General features: G+C 33.6%; 2 protein-coding genes across 4 annotated transcripts in view; one reads left to right on the forward strand and one right to left on the reverse strand.

Moving 5' to 3' along the window:
• LOC126915883 (uncharacterized) overlaps window positions 1-21,794 on the forward strand; it is a 244,432-nt gene that overhangs the window by 3,986 nt on the left and 218,652 nt on the right. The window contains exon 2 of the mRNA XM_050721009.1: window positions 48-612. Coding sequence (XP_050576966.1) covers window positions 48-612 — 565 coding nt within the window. The remainder of the gene's footprint in view (window positions 1-47; window positions 613-21,794) is intronic.
• On the reverse strand, window positions 13,191-21,495 carry LOC126915896 (chymotrypsin-2-like). 3 transcript variants are annotated; one of them, XM_050721036.1, is made up of 7 exons: window positions 15,332-15,455; window positions 15,161-15,237; window positions 14,865-14,953; window positions 14,636-14,780; window positions 14,202-14,315; window positions 13,950-14,090; window positions 13,191-13,429 (listed from the first exon to the last, which is right to left on the reverse strand). In XM_050721036.1, the coding sequence occupies exons 1-7, from the start codon at window positions 15,387-15,389 to the stop codon at window positions 13,286-13,288; spliced, it is 768 nt and encodes a 255-aa protein (XP_050576993.1). In that variant the 5' UTR covers window positions 15,390-15,455; the 3' UTR covers window positions 13,191-13,285. The 3 variants fall into 3 exon arrangements, with proteins under 3 accessions (XP_050576993.1, XP_050576992.1, XP_050576991.1); XM_050721035.1 differs by lacking the exons at window positions 13,950-14,090; window positions 14,202-14,315; window positions 14,636-14,780; ... (1 more) ...; window positions 15,161-15,237; window positions 15,332-15,455 and adding exons at window positions 19,434-19,586; window positions 19,758-19,871; window positions 19,957-20,098; ... (1 more) ...; window positions 20,783-20,856; window positions 21,357-21,495 and having other exon boundaries at window positions 13,220-13,429; XM_050721034.1 differs by lacking the exons at window positions 13,191-13,429; window positions 13,950-14,090; window positions 14,202-14,315; ... (2 more) ...; window positions 15,161-15,237; window positions 15,332-15,455 and adding exons at window positions 18,725-19,051; window positions 19,434-19,586; window positions 19,758-19,871; ... (2 more) ...; window positions 20,783-20,856; window positions 21,357-21,494.

The following is a 21,794-nucleotide window of genomic DNA, read 5'->3' on the forward strand; positions in this document are numbered from 1 at the left end:
AGATACTCTTGTCTAATCCGATATCACATTCGTTGCATGTTGCACAGATGCGACTGTCCAGAACGACCTTGTCGACACTCAGCAGGAAACGGTGGTACGCGGCATCGACTGCCAGTTCAACCCTCTTCACCCACTTTTTCTCAAGCGAGTCAGCCAAACCAACAGCAGCAACAGCAACAGCAGCAGCAGCCGTGCGAGTGCGCCGAAAGAATAAACTGCACTCACACAGGCGGCGGCGAGTGCGAGTGCAGTGAGGAGGCAAAGCCATGCTCGCACACGGTCAGGCAACGCCGGTCGCGTCGCACGTGCGATTGCAGTGGAAGTGGCACGCAACCGTGCAGCCATAAGCCACAGCACGAGGGACGGATAAAGCGTGTTAAGTGCCGCGTGAGGCGCGCCGGTTGCGCCATGGCCAGGTGTACCGCGGAACTCGCGATGCTGCACCTGCATTGGGGTCTCGCCACCGAATGTGCGCCCTGCAGACCGCGTGCACTCACGCGACGGCTCTGCAGGAGGCAGCAAAGCGACAACGAACTCTACAGAAGCAACAGCTTCAAGTTTGAGCGGTTCGAGAGGAGCAAGGACGAGTGCGCGACTCCGCTGCGAAAACAGGTGAGTCTGCTTTACGATTCCTTTAAGTCTAGAACTAATGTATCAAATATATACCTTTGAGGTACGAGTAAGATACCAAATTTTATTTCAATCGTTTCGGAGTTAATCCTTGACAGACGGAAATTATAAGTCAGCTTTATCATGAGCGAAGAATGTTTATTTTATAGCAATAAATAAGTAAACGAAGGGAAAATATTTTCATTCCTGTGTGGTAATAAGATTTGTTTAAAAAGTAACGTTGTTCGTGTAGTTTGATAAGGTAATCAAGGGTGAATAAAATTATATTTATGAAGAAATCAATGTTATTTTTTAGAGAGATAAACATATCATTGATTATTTTTATCGTACAGCGTTAATTATTATAATTTTCGTATATTTACGTAGATACACGTTTACAGTTAGTTCTAGCGTTAATGAGTTTGTAAATTTTCACATGCTGCATGAATTAGTTGGTGGGATATGAAATTTAAATGACCCACGTTGGCGTTCTTAGGATGACGACGTTATGGTTATTGTTAGATAATAGTTAGAATATCGATCTTTTTTCGAATTAATTTAATGTTCGTGATAATAGAATCACAGATATTTCTCTGTGTGACTTCTTTTGATAATAGAAGTCTGAAGTATTATTTCATTTTATTTAGACGTTATATCGGAGAAAAGACGTGGAGCAAGTTTCGTGCTTTCTCAGAATGCGCTTGGATATGCATAACGAAACTATTATTTTAAATGGTTGCTACGGTTTGAAGTATTTTTTAAACGAGAGGGAGTGACGTTAATTCACCCCAATTATTCGTATGTTTTATTCTTCTACGCGGAAATGCTTTCTTGCATTTATAATGAACGCAATAGCGTAAATTTTTTTGTTTCCAGATACGTGGAATTGAAATGAAGTTGTTTGAATGCGCATAATAGATATCCATTGTTATTCACGGAACACGAGCTATTATAGTATCACGGTACATGTCTATGCTTTTGTTCATATCGAACTTTTAACTTCGTGTTGATTAAATCGTTAAAACAATCACGCATTAATCAAAAAATTCTATAATATGCGATAGTTTATTTCGAATCTTCAATATTCATTACAAGGCCGAACGAATGTTTCAAATACATTCACGTTAATTATCGTTAAAGTTTAACGAGCCAATTTAGAAGTATCGTATTGAAGCTGCATCGTACGTTTGCGAATCGTGATACCAGGCCAAACAGCTGAAATCTTTGTTAACCGAAGTAGCTTTATTAAATGAAAACCCGGACCAGTTCACTTGTATGAGAGCTCTGTAGAAGGCAGTAGAGCGACAACGAGTTCTACTTTGGGAACAGCTTTAAGTTTGAGCGCTTTGAATGCAGCAGGGTTTGCTATGGTATTTCACTTAGCGTATAGACGAGTCCTCGCGGTATACGCTTCGCTGCCAATGGTAGTATACGATTTTTTATTCGCGTATTACTGCGTTCTATTCGTATATAATAAGGAAAATAGGACACAGAAAATCTATCAGAATTATTATATATATACGTTTCTTTGTAAGTATTAAGATTCACTAGTATTAAATTAAAAGTTAAGTATTAAGTTAAAAGTAGGTTACTATTAGGATATACTATCGAAAAAGCGATTAATTGATCAGAGCTTTTCATTCGTGGAAAATTACGATCCAACATAGTACTTATTCATTGAAGTTGTTTGCAAGAATCGCATTAACGTAGTAAATTGCAGTAATTATATATTGGCTAATTATACGTTTATAGAATAATCGGATATATATAAGGAAAGAAAATGGCATTTTATCATATTAAATTAATGAGATTACTATTATACGGGTAATATTGAATAATTCTTTAAAGTTTTAATAAATTCATAATGATTGTATCTTAATACTTATCAACAGGTGTATACGTCATTATACATTGCATACTACATATATTACATATTATTGAAAAATTGCTTCTCCATATTAATCAAATCGAATATCGAGATACAAGTTCTGTCACGCCGTTGCTTAAATCGGATTTTCGTCTATAAAAATTCTTTCGTCAGCAGTTTCAAGAGTTCGACCGGACGAAAGTATTCTACATTAAAGAAACTATTTTGCTTTTACTGTACAAAACGTGTCCTCAGGCGAATACGATGAAGATTGCACCTGCGACGCTATATATCGGATAAGACGCTTCTAGGGATTCTATCTCTGAAAAGAGAATTTAAATTGAAGCAAGATGGAGTTACACCAAGTTCGTGAATACGAAACAGTTGAAGCATGTCGCTTTTATGATATCCACCCAGCGGGAGGAAGGTTTCTTAAATAGATTTCACGGCGTGGTGATACCACGATGCCGAAATTTCCTGCAAGAGATGGATGCAGGTTACACGGTTACGTGGGCGGAAAACTTTTGCGACGTCATATTCGATATTGAATAACGAACAGAATCGAACGCTTTTGTAACGTACCTTCTTGCTCACATTGAGATATGAAATACTTTAATACGTTCGTTTCTATTGAGAATTAGAATCCAAAACCAATAGTGCGATGCATTGAAATATATTTGAAGCAACTAATTAAGGTGTTAAAAATAATAATTTAAAGGGAAAGTTTCTATCCTATTAGTACTTATTTATGTATATGCTGTTATTTAGTAGAGTTCATATTAGATCTTGATTTATGTTTACCTGGAACTGCTGCAGTAGTATAACCGAATTTAGTCCGACATTTAGTACCACTTAAATGAAGGATAGTTAAACGAAGTAATTTTTAATTAAGACCGTATAAATATTATTTTCAACTATTTAAAAATCTATTGTTTTAACTTTTTCAAAAATATCTATCATTCATTTTTCAAAAGGTCACGTAGAGAATCACTTGATAGTTGCATTGCAACGGATCATGTACATAGAAGGAATTTTTATTTAAAAATAAATATTACTATATGTGGAACGTTCGACATAAAGAAATTAAAACACCCTTTTTCACGGATGAAGGTATTCAAGTTTGAAAAATTGCTTAACAACTATGGAGTATAAAGTATGGTAACACGATTGGCGTTCGCGAAAGTAGAGAATGGGAAAAAAGTGACAGGACGGATTATACGGTTATTGGAGAATCTTTGTTTTTTCATGTATTATATGTACCTACCTCGTTTTCACTGTTTTCTGTGGTTGGAATGTATGTTCTACCTGAACGCTGCCTTTATAACGGCTATTGGCAAAGTCGATATCACGTTATAGGCTTAAGGATTGTCACCTGAATCTCTGCTCGACTCTGTTATTTTCATAGAAGATGCTTTTACAGACTTAACTTAAATTTAATAGCATAATATTTTGAAACATCGTGTTTAATCGTTTGAAAATTTAGTACGAGAAAAATTCAGATAAATTGACAAAGATAGTACTAGAAATTTGATATTGTTGATATTATTATTAATACTAAAGCAATCGTTGATATAGGAAAAGTAAAAAGAACGTATTTCTCATATTTGGCGCAAAAAATGCAGAAAGTCTTCACCGTAAAAAAATTATTTTCCAAGTGATTCACCAAAGCGAATGAGTTAAGTATTGAAGTACTTATTTATGTACAAAATACATAGATCTCTTATTTATTTTAGAAAGTATCTTATTACGTATTTCATTCTGACTTCTATGAGATGAAAAGATTCGCGTTTGAATTAATCGGTTACTCATCTTATAAAGCACAGAGAAAACGCGTCTTTCTTTGCCGAGCATTTGCATTAAACTTGTACTCGTCGCCGGTGCGGATGGCACTCTTCCGTCTGTATGTACTACATATATATCGTTGAAGCTTTGCAACCAATTTCAGTTTACTGGTAACTGCCGTTTGTGTGCGTTAATACACTCACAATAAAATTTTTATGCCTTGTGAATGACTACTTGAATATGAAGCACGTTTAACGAGACGATGCGGTCTCTGTTCACTCTGTTAATAATATCGAATAATTATTCGTGTACCCTTTATTTCTGGGTGGCAAAGTGCTCTTTTTAAATACCATCTAACTTTTCGTTGCAGAAAGTGCATCAAGATTCTGAAACGAACCATTCAACTGCAATGGTGTCGGAGGAAAAAGAGAATCTCCATTGATTCTACAGACAAAACTTTTGAAACGGTTAAATCAAAGACATTTATCGATTAATTCTATGTTTCTATATAAAAATTTCGATGTGAAATTTCTCTTTTTTAGCAGCGAATATAATGCTCGGTTTGAAATGCACAGTGCAATCAAGAAAATGCAATATACCGTATGATAGTTCTTTGTTTGTTTGTTGTTTTCAATAATTCGTCGTAATTTATATCTGGAATGAATTACTGAGAAGCTGGCATAATGAAATGCTATATCTGTTATTATTATATTATCGTAGGAAAATTAATTATACATCAGAAATAATCGTTAATACATCAAAAGCATTACTTTCGTACTAGTTGATTATTTGCATTTTTGTATCTTTATAAGCTTATGACATTGATAGAAATAGTTTGTATAAATTTAATATCGATTTCCTAAAAATTTCACTCGTACGGACAAACTCTGTTAATGTGTATACTTTGAACCGTTTTGAATCGTTTTGTTCTATTTAAGAATTCAGTTTCACGACTGAGCGAGTCCTTCCAATTTAATATTATAATGAAAGAATGCCGGGTGAAAAGAAAAGAATGAAGCTAAAGAAATCGGCTATAATAAATTGTAGCCTACGCGTTTGCTCGTTTCATAAACCTAATTATTTTTGGTACAGCAACGCGGATACGGTTTATGAGCCGTGGCTGAGAGAATGCGTCTCTTATGCATCTCACGCCACGTGTTCATACTAAATATAATGCTATAATGCTGTTCAAATTTATTCCTCCCTGTGTAGAGATTCGAATAACTCCCACAGCTTTATTATAATTATTATATATGCGCGCATATTAGCGAAATTAATTATAGAAATTTAATACAATCGATATTCGTTTCTTGATTTTTCTCTTAATATATAGAATGTCTCATTTATAATGGATGCGTGAATTATTTTCTCTGGTAATGGAAAGCAAGAACAATGTTTAAATAATTGAAAAGTTCTTAAGTAAATTCTTAATAATCTTTCCTTATTTTAACTTCCAGAAATCAATTTAGTTATTTGATATCTAAACATATTCGAATAAATATTAGGTCGTCCGGAAAGTTTCTTTCGTCTTATACGGAAATAATGGATGCACAACATTTTCCGTTTTATATTATTTTATCGAATTACATATGATCCATTTTGTTCTATCAAAATAAAGATCACCACGTTCGACAGATTAGGTTTCATGTTTGTATAAAGATGCGTTGTTATAAAAGACGTGTCTGTAAAAGAAAGACACTTTTCGGACAACCTAATATATTTTACTTATAATTATTACTAATGGACGATTTAACGAAAACGTAATACGATTTTATGGTACATTGAAGATTTCGTATTGATTTTATTGGAACGCCTAAGAATCACGTCTAAGAGTCAGTGTTCTGGTTTCGTCGTCGCGAGGAGAAGAGCCGTGCGTCTTTTTATTTCCCCCTTTCAAGTTCGTTGTAATGTAATTGTATTCTTTTCTTTTGGAGACAAGCTCCAATTGGAGCAATCCTTTGTGTTGAAGTTCTGCTCTCGTAGTTTGACAACGAGATTTCCCGGCAATTAAGTTGTGTAAAAGCGTACGCTTTAACCGACACTGTGCAGCGAATATTAGTTTCTTTTGCACTTTGGAAAAAACCGCTTACAAACATTTTCTTGAAAGTTTGTGCGTGCATTGCCGTCGAAAAATTTCTTTTATTTCACAAAGAGTTATATATACAAAGAATACATATCTGTGTTCAGATTTGTAATATTTTCGTAACATTCTCCCTTCTTTGCAATATTCTCAACAGGTATAATATTCTTTTTAATTTCCTTTTGCTATACTGTTTGTTTTATGATTGTCTCATAATTGGTTTTGTAATTTTATTGTAAATTAAAATTCGTTTTAATTTTATCGTATCGTGCAGTTGTATAAAGAATAAATGGTTACGGAGTGCATGATGGATTATTGCAATCGGATCTGCAATTAATCGACGTACAAGCTGATCGAACGATTTTTCTTTGAAAGGGTGACCGGGGGGGGGGGGGAGGTGAAACCTGTTTCACTGAAAACAAATGATGCCACTTTAATTTATTTGCCAAACAACGACAGTAATTTCATCGCAATATTGTAACTAGATTATTTTCACGCTAGGGCCATGGCGTGGCAAGGTGCTTTCTGCCAGTTCAACTAACGACATGGATGCCCTATCTTAATTAATTACTGCGTGCAAGGAAGAACTTAATGAATTTCGTACAATGCTACGTCACGATAACGAAGCGCACACGTGAATTGTGTTTCGCGTTGAAAAATGACGTTTAATGAGGCAAGTAATTAACACGAAAGGAATCCGACGCTGTTAATTATTTGATATCTAATTTAAAAATTGAAATTTATATATATATATATATTAAATATCATAATTGCAAAATAATTACGCGAATTACATAATATTATACTGACAAGATTTTCATAAAATTCTTTTATTTAAAATGTATATTTCTCGTTTACTCACGAAACCTTATCACTGAATTAGAATTCTCCTATCTTTGTTAATCTTTCCATTTTAATGTTACTTTACGATTGACATAATAAATAAAGTAGCTACAAGTGAAATAATTCGTTAGGTCGAAAAATAAGTCGACGAAGTTTCGTAGAAGTTAAACGTATAACTTCTAAGACATATTAATGTTATAAGTTACAAAGAGAGAGGATAAATATATATTTTTTTATAACGTGGGATCATTTGGCAATGTACTGAGAAATGAAAAATATGACTTACCGCGCTCTTCCTTATTCTCTTCATTTTGAAGATAGGCGAAAATAAATTTGTAGAACGATTACGCGATAGATCAAGTAAAAGAGAGTATCAACGTCTGAATATTTCATACAGTTTGATCTGTTTGATTAATCCCTACGTTGGTTGGAAAATCGACTAAAAGAAGGTGGTTGAATTTGAGTTGGAGATAATGAAAAGTGGAAGAGAGATTTCTTCATTTTCACAAGGAAATCGATTCCTTGGGAACTGGCCCAGTTTCAGCCAATTACCGTCGTGTTCCTTTCTTTTCTCGGCACCAAGCAACTTTCTATGTGTTAAATAAGTAGTTTGAGAATATGTTCAACGAAACGCGAAACACCACGCCAACGAAATCTTCCGTATTGCCACGTGTAAGAATAGAAAACAGGAATGAAATTTCATTAGTAATGTAAATGCGATTGGACGTACATCGTCGACTAGAATCTTCAAGAATAATCAATACACCTTGCTGCATATACATTTTTTAAGTTATTGTAATTGCATTCTTTGTCGCTTGCAACGTTTGTAAATGCTTTGGTTGCCACGATATTCCCTTGCGTATGCGCAACCTGCGAATTATTATGTTTCCATACTCTTTGATACTCCGACGACACATTTTCTCACAGATGTTTGCGAATGTACCAATTGTACATATTTACCTTTTTATATAAAACTTGCTTCTCAGATCGCGCTGTTAGATCTTTTCTTCTCGTATTCACGGTGTATTAAAAAATATTGAGCTTGAACTAATGTCGAAAGAAACTTTAGATTGATTGAAGCCCTAATTTAAGAGTCATTTTTAATATTTACATAAACTAAATAGGAATAAAATGCATATGCAGTTATCGTATTGGAAGAACGAAGAAAACAATTCTACTCGTAGTTATGATAATGGAAGCATTAACGTGGGTTAGTATTTCATTTGAATGATGATTGGTATGTAATACTGATTAATCAAATCCAGATTTCTTAATCATGAGCTAAAAGCATAGGTTAAACGCTTGTTTTAAAATCACCTTGACATCGGCCATGACGCTACGAGATTAAATGAAACTTAAAAATAGCTGTATAATACTATTTAAGAAAACATAGATGACTTTTTAAATAAATAAGCTTGTAAAAAAAAGTCAAACAAAAATATCAGCTTCGGACATTTTTTTCAACCCCGATAGAAATATTTAGATATCCTGGTTCTCATAATTAATTTCCTACTGAATTTACATAATTTACATTGTATCATAAAAATTCATCATAAAATAAACGTCTCAAAGCTTGAGAGCTATTTCGTGGTTGTACAAAAGGATCCATTTGCAAGAGGAACGATGTTCCTTCTTCATAACGCCTGACTCGATTATTTCGTTTGTGAGATTAAAGCGTCCACCATCAAACACCAATGTTTAATGTGGCCGCAAAATTTCGTAAGCCACTTCCCGGAAGTTGTCAACGTTGCAATCCTTTCGACCGTGTCTCAAAGAGCCGGCCTTATTATACATTCTATTCCCAAATTTCATTTTATGGTTTTCCTTTGGTCTATCCTTTGTGCTTTTTACAACAAACACTGTGCTCGTGTCCTGCTTTTAATCAAGTATTATATTTACGCGAGAGGAGAACCGTTTTCCCCTTTTAGTAACAAAATAATTTACGTTCTCTTATACTTTGTCTTTATTTTTATCACATTCGATACATTCATGGTACATTCGATAGCATAAACGTCGTTACAGATTAATTGATTAATGTTTAATGATTTTCACATTTATCTTTTTTGTTAACGTTTCGTATAGAAAAGAGAGGAGTTTCTTGTTCAAAAGATTTCTTTATGTACCCAAAGAAAAGGTTTATTTTCGCGCGTCTTTTGTGCCATTGTTCCTCAATTTTTGTTGTGTCTCCAAAATACAAAGATTTATGAAAGTCTGTCATCATGCCATGCTTGTGTCATGAAGTCATTGCGTTACTCGCAATAGAATTTCTCGTGGGAATTTTTCTTTATACAATGATATTCCTCTCAGCTTTCCTTCTCTCGACACGCGAACATTTTTCACCGCCGCTGTACACCGGTTTCTATTATGAATGAAAATTTTACGATACTTATGGAAATGCGTCGCGCACCATGGTAGCTTGCGATATATGTACAATGAAGTTAGTTTCTTTTCCTAAATGAAAGCTTTGAGGAAACTTTTCTGCTGTTTAAGAACTAAATTGAAAAGAAAAGAAGAGAAGAAACGCTTTGACGTCGTCATGAACGGAATCCTGTCCCCTAAGAATCAAATTACGAACGAAATATTCGCAAATTTATATTCATTGTCAAACTTATTTCGAACCTATTAAGAGTCGTTAAACGGCTTGGAAGTAAAGAAATTTCAAAGGAAGTTAGATCGTGTTCTCTTGATCCTCAACTTTGTTCGATGTTCAACGTGGAAATTTTTTTTTCTGAAAATTAGTCGTCGTCCAAGAAATTTTTCGACATTTAATATCCCGTGAAATTAATCATTACAAGTTCGTTTAGATTTTCTCTCAATTTCCTAAAACTCGAACGAAACATATGTATTCATCGATTCGTACAAGTAGCATTGGAAATGAGACCATCGTATGAACGTCATGGTGTTATTGATTTCGCCGTATTAAGTGACCCGTTATTTCGTGTTTTACTGCCTGTCTCATGGATATTCAACGCAAAATCAAAATCAGAATTCGAACGGTAATATTCGATTGAATAAGTCGTTTGTTCGTAATCTTTCGTGCGTTAATAAACGTCACGAACAGGATATTTCCAAACATTGATTTTAACGAGAAAGAAAAATTTTCCTTGTCAGTTATTCGCTTTATTTAAACACCATCGGTTGATATATCGAAAAATTTCCAGGGAGCGCAGATCACTCGATAAATTCTACTTTAAATTTAAATCAATGACTCGAATGCAACTACGTAAACGTGCAGGTATACGCGTGAATTTATGAATTTGTATTTTTGCTTTGTGTTCCGTTTATTTTTCATTAATTTTTATATACACGTATGGATGTACATATTTATGTACGTTGATGGAACGATACGAAACCACTTTCGCAATGGAATATCAACGTAAGATACAATTGCACATCACGAAAACCGAGAAGTTTCCCTCGTTCAAATATCTATTGACCCTTGCCACCAAAATGAACCCCCGAGTAAACGAAAGAGGCAAAGGAGGCGAATTCGTTTCGCAGATGAGTTTTCCCTTTTCACAGGTAGTCATTACTGCAACTAGCCTCGAGCAGTTTCGCGTTATACGATCCTGTCATGATAGTCACGATACAATATATAACGTCATTAAAGAATGATTGAATGAATTTTTTTTTATTTTTGATCCTAAAATTGAACGATCAAGATGAAAATAATTTGTTTTAATGGAATATTTGTTACAGAAGAAAGGAGAGTTGCAAAGTTACAAGAGGAAAGTTAATTTTCCAGCGTGCAAACCTTTACAATTTAACATTTATAATGACTTTTCAGATTGTTAGCTATATTTATAATATTGTACTCCCCTTACTTTCAATTTATCGTTGATCAACTGTAATTAACAATTCAATGATTTTTAAGTTTATACATCGTTACAATCACAGTCGTGTCCAGTGTCCAAATGTTTTCATCAAATTGACAGCTGAGCTAACATCGATTGCATTCTGATTCCGCATTTGTGTTTATGCAAGGCCGGTGAAATCCAATAACGCCATAATTCACGTGCTCGTAATACGTTCGGATTATTCGCGCGATCGCGTTCGTGTCACAAGAAACCAGTCACCTCGTGTATCTATCTATCGCCAATGTTATGAGTACAACTATGAATCTCTGCCATAAATCAAACGAAGTTATTAACAACAACTATCAATGTCACACGAACAACACGGATTAGCTCTCCTTCGGATCTTAATACGTTTTTCGTCCATTTTATGGATAAATCAATGCATGCCACCGGCTGTTTTATTCAAAATCGAACAACATAGATTTGTTCATGGAAACGTAAGTTCAATCGAGACGAGGTAACAACGTTAAGTTTTCAAGAATTTTACAGATTATGTGGATTCTTGTTAGATTTTGTGAATCTTCAAGGTCTACGATATTTCTATATATTGTGTTATCAGGTCTCAGATTAGATCTGTGCTACGATTGATGTGTGAATTGATGACAATGAATCTACATTAAGTGGATTTTCTTTAATCTCCTTTAAAGTGGAAGAAAATCTCTCGATAACGAAACTGTTCAATGATTAATAGCGTTATTTGAATTTATGGTCACTCAGATGCATTTGCATATTTTCAAGCGACTATTAACACGTTGACTGCCACGTTGGTCATATATGACTGGCCACGGTTTCTCCTGTGACGCCACGGTGATCATTGGTGATTACAATTGTAAATGTTGTAATATATAATTGTAAAATTGTAAAAATTGTATGAAAATTGACAGTTAAGGTATTTTGAATATAACCGATAAATAGAAGATACTTTGAAATAAAAAGTGCCCCAATTGAACAGTTAAACATTTTTACTAGAACATCAATAAAAAAAATAAGAACAAATCTTGCATCTAACGGTACACTGTGTTTGCATCCATATCTTTGAGGGGTGATCTACGAATATTATTATAAACACAGCTTAGAAAATAATTGTAAATGATGCTTTATAATCATATAATTGAAGTTAGAAGTGTGCACGTATCTTACTATTGTATATAGAATGAATAAATACTGATTACTAATATCTTCTACACGTTTCGACAATATATTCTGCACGTTTTGCTTACGACGAAATAACGATTGCGAATGGTTTGTTGAAATAAACGAAGCCTTGTTATAATATGTCGTTATTGATTGTCACCAAGGCGCCACGATGGTCACCCGTGATCACCAATAAAATAAACGGTCCATTGGGGAAGAATGTTGTCTTACATCATCAATTTATTATTATTTTGCCATTATATGCTTTGAATAATAAAAATACTCCCGTGGCGTCCTGAGCGAAACATGTGATTTCGGTGTGGCAGTCACAGTCAAAGTGTTAAAAAAAAAAAAAAAAAAAATAGTAAAATTGTCCGCTCGATTTGGTACCATTGAGTCAGTTGAGTTTAGAATTATCTATATCGAATTTGAATGATTCGTATTATTTTGTATGATGTCAGATAAGCCTATTATTGTCTATATACTGTAGAACTAGGTCCTGCTAGTGTCTGTATTGTGTGCAATCTAATTAAATAGTGCTACATATTTCGCATCTGGGATTATCCACGTTGAGTTCAATGGGCTTAGTATACCTGCTACTGTCTGTGTAGCGTTTTTAGCATGCATTAAAGTTAGCTTGTTTTGAAAGTTTTGTTCGTGTGTTGTAACAAAACGTCGTTGCAAATGCTGAACAGTGAACGTTTGAGCGTAACTCAAATGTAAGTGATACGTTCGTAAAACATCCGTCAATAAAAATTTCGCGAAAATTTCGAATATCTTTTGTTATTCGACATATACGAATTGGAGCTGTGAGCTGAAATGGAATATCAATAACCAAGAATGTGTGGTAATTTATAGCGTTCTTTTATTATAATTTATACATAAAATTAATTATCCATTGTTATAGATACTGTTGCGATTTAAATGTTATCCTATGATGAACTATATCCTTTTATTCTTCTCTTTAACACGTTATATAGAATAATTGGTTAAAAATATAAATTGATAATAAAGACAAATGAATAGTGAGTAATGTTCTGCTATCAATACATCTCTATTAACAATTAGCGGTAAACTTTGTGTTATGTCGCACAGTTTTCATCTTTTTCTATTTTAAACTGCGTTTGCTTGAATCCAATCTATGTAAGAAGGAACGCGAGTGTACACAGTGGGGTAATTAGAAAGACCACATCCCTGTGACCATGATACGATCCCGACAATCTTTCCGCTAACCGTAAGAGGGCCACCAGAGTCACCCTATGAAAGTATAATTAATTGTCGTAATTGTCATGAATTATAACATAAAGATGACGAATAAAATGTGAAGACCAGAAGAAGAACACGATGACTTTCTGATTTTAATGCCGCTTTGTGATTAAACAAGAGAATTTCTATATGACATAATTGAAAATGAAGATATTCTGTTAGGTTCAAAGATGTAAGTCTTTTAAAAACAGTTAATAAATTGGTGATATTCTATGGAAGCTAAAAATGTATGTAATTATTAAGACAAGTAATATGTTAATATCTTTGATGTTGTAACATCATGGCAACCAATATTTAAATAATTTTGAAAGAATTAACAAGAACACATATTTAGATCCAAAAAGCAAATGCAAACAATTTTGATAATATGATGTTGATCGATGACACAGTGAATCTTAAAATTGCTTTCGTGCAAAGAATAAGAAACGTGATTTATCATGTTCTTCCCTTGTAGTCTTCGAACGACTGAATACGAATTTTTTTAAATATTAGAATAGAAAATATTAATTACGTTGCATGCTCCTTTCACAGTCTTGGGATCATTGGCGCAAATTTGCGTGTCATATATTTTTCTATAGACATTCCTGCAAGTATTCTGATTGGTAATGTAGATGGTTGCTTTTTTCAATGTTGTCGAGATTGGTCCATATTGCTGTACGATAGAATATTTGAGTAAAATCGTGACGCTATGTCAGTTAGAGTAACTCGCAACAATATTTGAGCTATTGTTCACGCGTTTTATTTAACACAAATTAATACTTACTCTGATCCTACCCCATCCCGATACAATAGCGCGTGAGTTATCTGGAATATTTTGATTTGCTTGCGGTAAAGGAACGAAGTTTAGTTGTGGTCCGATCTCGAATGGCTTATTTACCTAGAAAAATAAGGCACCTTAGGTTATAAAATGAGGAACGATAACCAATGATTTAAAATTTTATCTCCTCGTCAAATATTATTTCTCCGATATATTCGACGTTCGAAAAATTACATTAATTATATTAATTCTTTATATCAATATTAAAACTATCGTGGACTAATGCCAAAGAAATAAAAGATTTCAAGATAGAATTGCAATGTGCTTTCCAACAATAAGTTTATGAATGCAAATTTCTATATGAATATTTATAGGTGTTCTATATTTTTTCATATACTTGTTTCTTTTATTATAAATTTGGTCATTTGATGTTTAGATACCTTGATCAAGGCTATGTCGTTGATCCAGTTATTGGAAGAGTCGTATTTAGCGTGAACAATAAACTTCACAGCTTGATGCACGAATGTTGGAGAGCCGCTTAAGTTCTTGGTTCCGGTGATAACTTTGACTTCGTTAGGTTGTTCACTGTTAACAGTATTATAGGGCTTATAATGCTGATCATGTTACAATATTCGAAGATGCCACTTGATAGGAAATTACGAAACTTACTCAAAGACGCAGTGAGCAGCGGTGAGAACGTAATACTTGTTAAGCACCGATCCACCGCAGAAATGACGGCCGTTCATTTGAAGCGAAGCCTTCGAATAACAGAAACGAATAATAATAAAGGTAGAAACAGTATTTTTCTATAACGTAGTTTTTTATCGTTTGTCTAGTCTATCTGATCTTTAATGTTTCAATTTTCATCTGACAAGAAGTTTATTCGAATAACGCGATACGATTCAATTTCGTTTGTTTGATGATTGAGTTTTCGGTTTTCTTGCGTGAAGAATAAGTTTCGGTACCTGGTATAGAAATTCGTTTGGGCCTGCATCCTCACCATTCACGATTCTAGGATCCAAGTCGTGAGTTGATATATCGGCTAATAATGGTTTCGTAATGTAGTTAGTTGAGTCGAGTTAGTTGAGGTTTAAATCTATAAATATCAATTAAGACTTATTGGTATTACCACTTACCATTAGAACTTGCTAACGCTGTAGATATAAGTACCAGTCCAAGTATCACCGGATTCATGTTTCTTAACGATACAGGGAAATATGATTGAATACGCTATCATCGGTTGGTTTGTCCTTATATACCCATTGTGATGTGTGAAACCCAGTTTAAAAACATAATCAATAATTGATAAATCGATCTTTAATTAACATTTCGATATGTTATATCTCCTTTCAATATATATAAGTTTCAGTGACATTATTATCAGTAAGTACATCTTTTCGCTGATAAATAACAGTAACCGCCGAAAAGTGTGTATTTCGCTCAAATGCGGGATAGATAAAAAATTTCGTAGCAAATAAAAAATCTTTCAAATCTATTTTAAGGAGCAAATAAACTTAGTGATCACTATTACATCAGTAAAATACGTTTCTTAAATAAATTTGTACAGTAGCAGACAAAAGTTTAAGACGAAATGAAAGAAATAAATAATTGATTTACTTTCTGTAAAAAATATAAATACAGTATTCTACTTTTGGTATTAACTAATTAGACATTTGTTTGTACACTTACAAAAAAAATTTCATTTTGATATTTTGCTCAGTAGCTAAGTTATAAAAAAGGAACGAAATCTGTATATTTCGTCGGTTAAAAGTTTAAGACTACAGAAAAAATATTAATTTTGGGTAAGAAAATATACACAATTTTTGTTTAAATTCAGTATTTTATTCAATATATGTTATTTCTTATCACTTCGGTACATCTTCTTGGCGTAAAATCTATTAATTTTTTACATTGATCTACCGTAATATTACTTGAAGCTGTTTCAATTATAGAGTAAAATTCATTTAAATTTTTTGGTTTATAACCGTGTACTGTCTTTTTTACGATGCTCCACAAATTCTCGATTGGATTAATGTCTGGTGATTGCGACGGCCACGGCAGCACGGTAATATTTTCTTTTTCAAAAAACTGTTTCGCAATCCGAGCCGTGTGCTTCGGATCATTATCATTTTGAAAAATAAAATCATCACTCATATTGTTGCGTGCAAAAAGCAACATTGTGTTCTTGAGTATGTCCATGTATTGAAAACGGTCCATAGTTCCATTAATACGACATATCGGACCAGGGCTGCCTCGAGAAAAATACGCCCGCACCATAACGTTTCTACCATCATGTTTAAGAGTTTTTAAAACGCACTGTGTTTTCAAACTTTCGCCAATTCAATATCTAACATACCGTATCCCGTCAGAAGAGACGCGATTGAATTTCGATTTGCCTGAAAACAATACCTTTTGCCAATCATCACTTGTCCAATGCTTATGAGCTTTAGCAAATGCAAGTCGTCTTTTTCGATTCCTAGAACTCAGCCATAGTTTCTCTTGGGGTTTTCGTCCTCTTAAGTTAAAGACTTCTAATCTTCTCCTAACAGTTCTAGCATTAATTTGTGTATCTTTTTATAGTTTATCTCCGCAGCAATATTATTTGCACTACGAAAACGATCCTTTTCGCTCAATCGATGAATCCCACGATCGATTTTCGGCGTTGTTTTCCGTGGTCTTCCGTTTTTCGGTTGATCGCAATACATACCTGCCTTTAAAAATGTATACCAAGCTTGCTTACAAGCCTTTTCTGACCTGTTCACTATATTTGCTATTTAATTGAAGGTTTTACTTTGCTTTCGCAGCCTTACGATTTGTCCCCTTTCGTTTTCAAGCAAATTCTTTGATTTACCCATAGTCTGTTCCTATCTAAATGAATTTTAACATGTTCGTCGCCCAGCGTGATTCGGCTAAGTTTCCTGCGGAGTCCAAATCCGACCGTCGGTACACAGAATGTAAATAGAGCGTCAAGCGGGAATTCATTGTTTATCGCTTTCGATTCATTGCAAAAAAATATTATTTAGTTCTGAAATGGAAAAAGCGATAAGCTTTCCAGCTAGAGTATTCCGAGGGATCTCATGGCAGATATCTCAGATCTTTCATTTAGTCGAAAAGCATGCTTGTGAGACGTACATCAGTGATTTTTTTATCCTCAAAATGTTCTATAAACAGTGTGAAAATATATTTAAAAGTGAGGAGAGTATTGATAAAGGAGTCTATAACTATTGTTCGAAGTGTCCAAAATCACTCCAAATGTGTTTGGAATGTTTCAACAAATACCATGCGATATAGAATAATGTAATATATTATCCAGAATATAAATTAATAAAAAGTATGGTATAACGTGTTTATTTTCATGTTATATATCCTATATACAATATCCTATATTTAATTAACTCGAGCAAGAAGAGCGTCACCCATACTTTGGTGACGGGCACCCACAGAAGTATACCCGTTACATAGATATGTCTGACGTGACGACGAACGTGTTAAGTAATAAAAAGTAAACTAAACAATGATTCTAACATTCCAGAATCAAAAATGTTCAAAAACTATACTCATACGTTTTACACAGATCGTCTTAAACTAATGTCCACTGTTTACAAGTGCCAAGCGGTAACTAACTGTTGTAATTCCTACATTGTTTGTATTTACCAACTGACAGTGTGAGGTTACGAAGCTCAAACATACAGGTATGTTATTCCAAAGAGACAAACCGAATAGAAGAACAATATGCGTATAAGAAGTTTGTCATCCGGTTTGCAAATCATCGTCTTAAACTTTTGTCCGCTACTGTATGTTCGTTCGCTATAGAACAATTGATAATTTTATTAAATATTAATTTAATTTGATTCATTTATTATTGTAGAAGAGAAATGGAACAGAGATTCTATTATTATTGTATTATAAATAAAAATAGTCATATAATAATTTGGACGAAAATTAAGATAGATTCTATCATATCATGATAATATGGATACTTGAAGGTTTCGATTAGCGCGATATTCGTGATTACGGTATATTAGCCATGTGTTAGCCGTATTTACTGTAGTTAAGGTCAGTATAGTTATCTGTCATTCGCTCTCAGTTGAGATTAATCTAACTAGTTTAATCATCGATACATGTTACTTTTGAAGCACCAATTCCTTTCATAATTTCTCTGATAGAATATTAGATAATTGATATTTCATTCATATCTTCTTTAATTATTTTTTACAAGAAATTCGAATGTTCGAAGAATTCCTATTAATAACCGCGATATCAGATAAAATCCAGTATGTATACGAATAAACGATTAATTGTGTGTTTATTTACCGAGTAGATTATGTATTTTTTGTTTTTGTATTATAGATAATTTTATTTCATTTTATTATACACATTGGAACGGAAAAAGAAATTTTGCCCTTTAAATATTTAATATACCAATACGTTATTTAATATTTTTATGTACATTGCAAAATAAAAGATTGTTAGGACAAACATACGTAGATGAATATTTATAGAAGTATGGTTTAAAGAATTTATATTAATTCATCAAATAAACGATTTATTTTATTTAAAAATTAAATGTACAAAATACGGTATTAAATGCAGGTTACAATATTTTCAGTTCTTAAAACGTTAAGATACCTTGGCCTGTATGGAAAGAGATATTCGAATTTCGTGCTTGTGTGTTTTACTTCGACTTCCAGTTCACGTTTCACTTGCTGGCTTTACACAGCGTGTGTTTCTATCCAATTAAGATGAGACGTCACACGGGTGTAGACAGTTGGGTAGTCAGTGAGGGCACAGCCCATTGCCCAAGAAACGAGACCAACGAGTTTTCCCTTGATGGTCAAGGGGCCACCAGAGTCACCCTATGAGAAAAGAAAGAATCAAGTTTTCAAGAACAATCTTAGCGAAACCATGAAACCCCGTTAATTGCTGCGAAATCCTGAATAAAGACAATTTACGTTGATTTCACGCAATCATAATTACAAATTACAATTTACGAAGCGTTACAAAGAACGATTGAAATTATTCATACAATTAATTACACCGAAAGTGTCAGTCAGTGTAAAAGGGTATTCTATGGAAATACAATACGAATGAAATCACGTAGAAAGATCGTCTATGTCGTTTCCGCGAGAAGATAAACAAAGCGGAATAAATGCAACTATGTGAGATTAAATAAGCCAATTTATAATCGTAAATAAAATAATCGTTATGTAATATAATTTTAATCCATGTGTAACTTACGTGGCATGATCCCTTTTGAGCACTTGGGTCGTATGCACAAAGATGCGAGTCGTAGACGTTTTGATGTTGTTTGCTGTACATCACTCTACAGTATTCTTGATCAGCAATCAAGATGTTTACGCGTTGCAGGAAAACAGTCGTAGGACCACCTTGCTGCAGTTGCACATTTGTAATACATAAGTATGAGACATGATACAAAGTTATTTGCAGTTAATTAATATTTCAACTATACAGAACGTGATAGAAATTTTAAGACATTCAAAGCTATTTAAATGTATTTATCAAATATTAAAAATACTTTTTTCAAGAAGATGGAGAACTTACCCAAAGTCTACCCCATCCAGAAACTGTTGCCACATCATTAGCCTTAATAACATCATCTGGCGATGGAAGGGGAACGAAAGAAAGTACCTTCGATTTTATGAATGGTGTCTTGACCTGTAACAAATAAACCATAACGAAATAAGAATATCTGTACCGCTTGATACTATTAACTTAGGAAAATCAGTGCTTGAGAGCATACCTTGATCAATGAAATATCGTTTTTCCAAGAATCTGAAGCAGCATAGTTTTCGTGAATGATGATTTTCTCAACCAAGTGTTCGGAACCTCCTTTTGCGAGATTAATCGTGCCTGCTACAACCTTGATTTCTTTTGGTGATTTCCTTCGAAAAAAAAGAAGATGAGTTTTTTTATTTGAAGGCCACAAATGGAAAATTCTTGTTGCCGTTTCGTCAAAGAGCAGTTTTAAAATTGAATATGTCGTTAGCCGACTCCATATCGAAATTATCTTTTTGCTTATCACTTCTTTGGATATTCAAAAAATATTGATAGCGTTAATTACGTAGGTGAGAAAATCAATAACGATTAACTTATATTTCAACTTTTTCCATATAATGACGATGCATAAGATTCGCACTTGTGTAAGGAATTTTCTTGTAAATTGTCAAACCATTATGAATTCATCGATGGTTTTTTCGAATTAACTGATATTGTCATTTGCGTATATGCTTCGTAATTACTCGTGAAAATTTAACGTTCGAAACTAAAATTTTTCGAATGCTTACTGGACGGTACAGTGAGCTGCAGTGATGACGTAATTTTCATTAAGAACGGAGCCGCCGCAAAAGTGGAACGAAGATTCTTTGTTTTGAAGTGATACCTAGGGATAAAAAGAAATATCCTGATAATTGAACAATATTCAAGAAGTAGGATAAATGACAGGAAGAAGAACGAATTGATTCGATAGAGGGTTGTTAGGTTCTCTAAGAAATTGATTTTTTCTCTCGATTCAATCTTTTCTTGTCTTAATTAACAGGCAACGATATTTCGTTATTGAAATAACTTACTTGATATGGGATTTCTCCTTCTTTAACGTTCTCCCCATTTACGATCCTTGGATCGTATTTCGGCACCAATCCACCTATGTAAATAATAGTGGTACACAATAATTAGTATCTAGTGATCGTGGATGGAACGCTGCTCATTATGCAGTCGACACTGATTGCTCTGCTTATTAGCTACATTTAATGACGGAAATTGCCGCTAATGAACATGCTGTCGCGATAGAAACAATTCTTTAATTTTCTTCATACGTTTCAAATCTCGTGGATTAATTCTCAACCGAAACGTTTAGTGAACGTTCTAATTACATGATTTTGAAATTTTCACGAGATTAAGAGATTAACAGAGGAATTAAGTTAATTTTGTAGCAAAGTAAAACGAAATGTTTGAAATATCCCGAAGTAAAATATTGTAATATTGTTATTTGAGATACGAATTTCAGTTTTTATGAAAAATATCGTAGTATATATAATTCTGGTGTCGTTTAGCGCGAAACCTTAATGTTCTATCAAATAGAGAGTTTTATAATAAATGTATCTTTTTAACGAAACGAAACGCGTGAAAGTAGCAACTACTCACCATTGGAGAGGGCGAAAAGAGTAAAAAGGGTCAACGTTGTCACCAACATGTTTCTAACCAGCTCGGTTTTCGCAAACTGAGATGAAATTTCATGCAAGCTATTAGTTTATATACTCCGACGTGGTATTTTAAAAATATGTAACGTCGATTCGTCTTCGATTCAAGATTAGATAAATTGGTGATTTCTGTTGTATCAATATATGGATTTCGTGATTGATCCAGATTGCTATGATTAATTATTTTCTGATAATGTTGACGTTTAGCGATAACTCGCATGGTGTAGACTTCTGAGATTTCATGTTGCCAATGACAGTTGAGACTAATAATTATAGTTCGTAATTGTTTATAATTTACGATTTTGTTTATTTTTTTATCACGACGTATATGTGTGTGTATGTAAAATTATCAACTTCGTGACTAATAAACGTGAGTAATATG

This window comes from Bombus affinis, chromosome 4 (assembly GCF_024516045.1).
Source record: "Bombus affinis isolate iyBomAffi1 chromosome 4, iyBomAffi1.2, whole genome shotgun sequence".
NCBI classification, from domain to species: Eukaryota; Metazoa; Arthropoda; class Insecta; order Hymenoptera; family Apidae; genus Bombus; species Bombus affinis.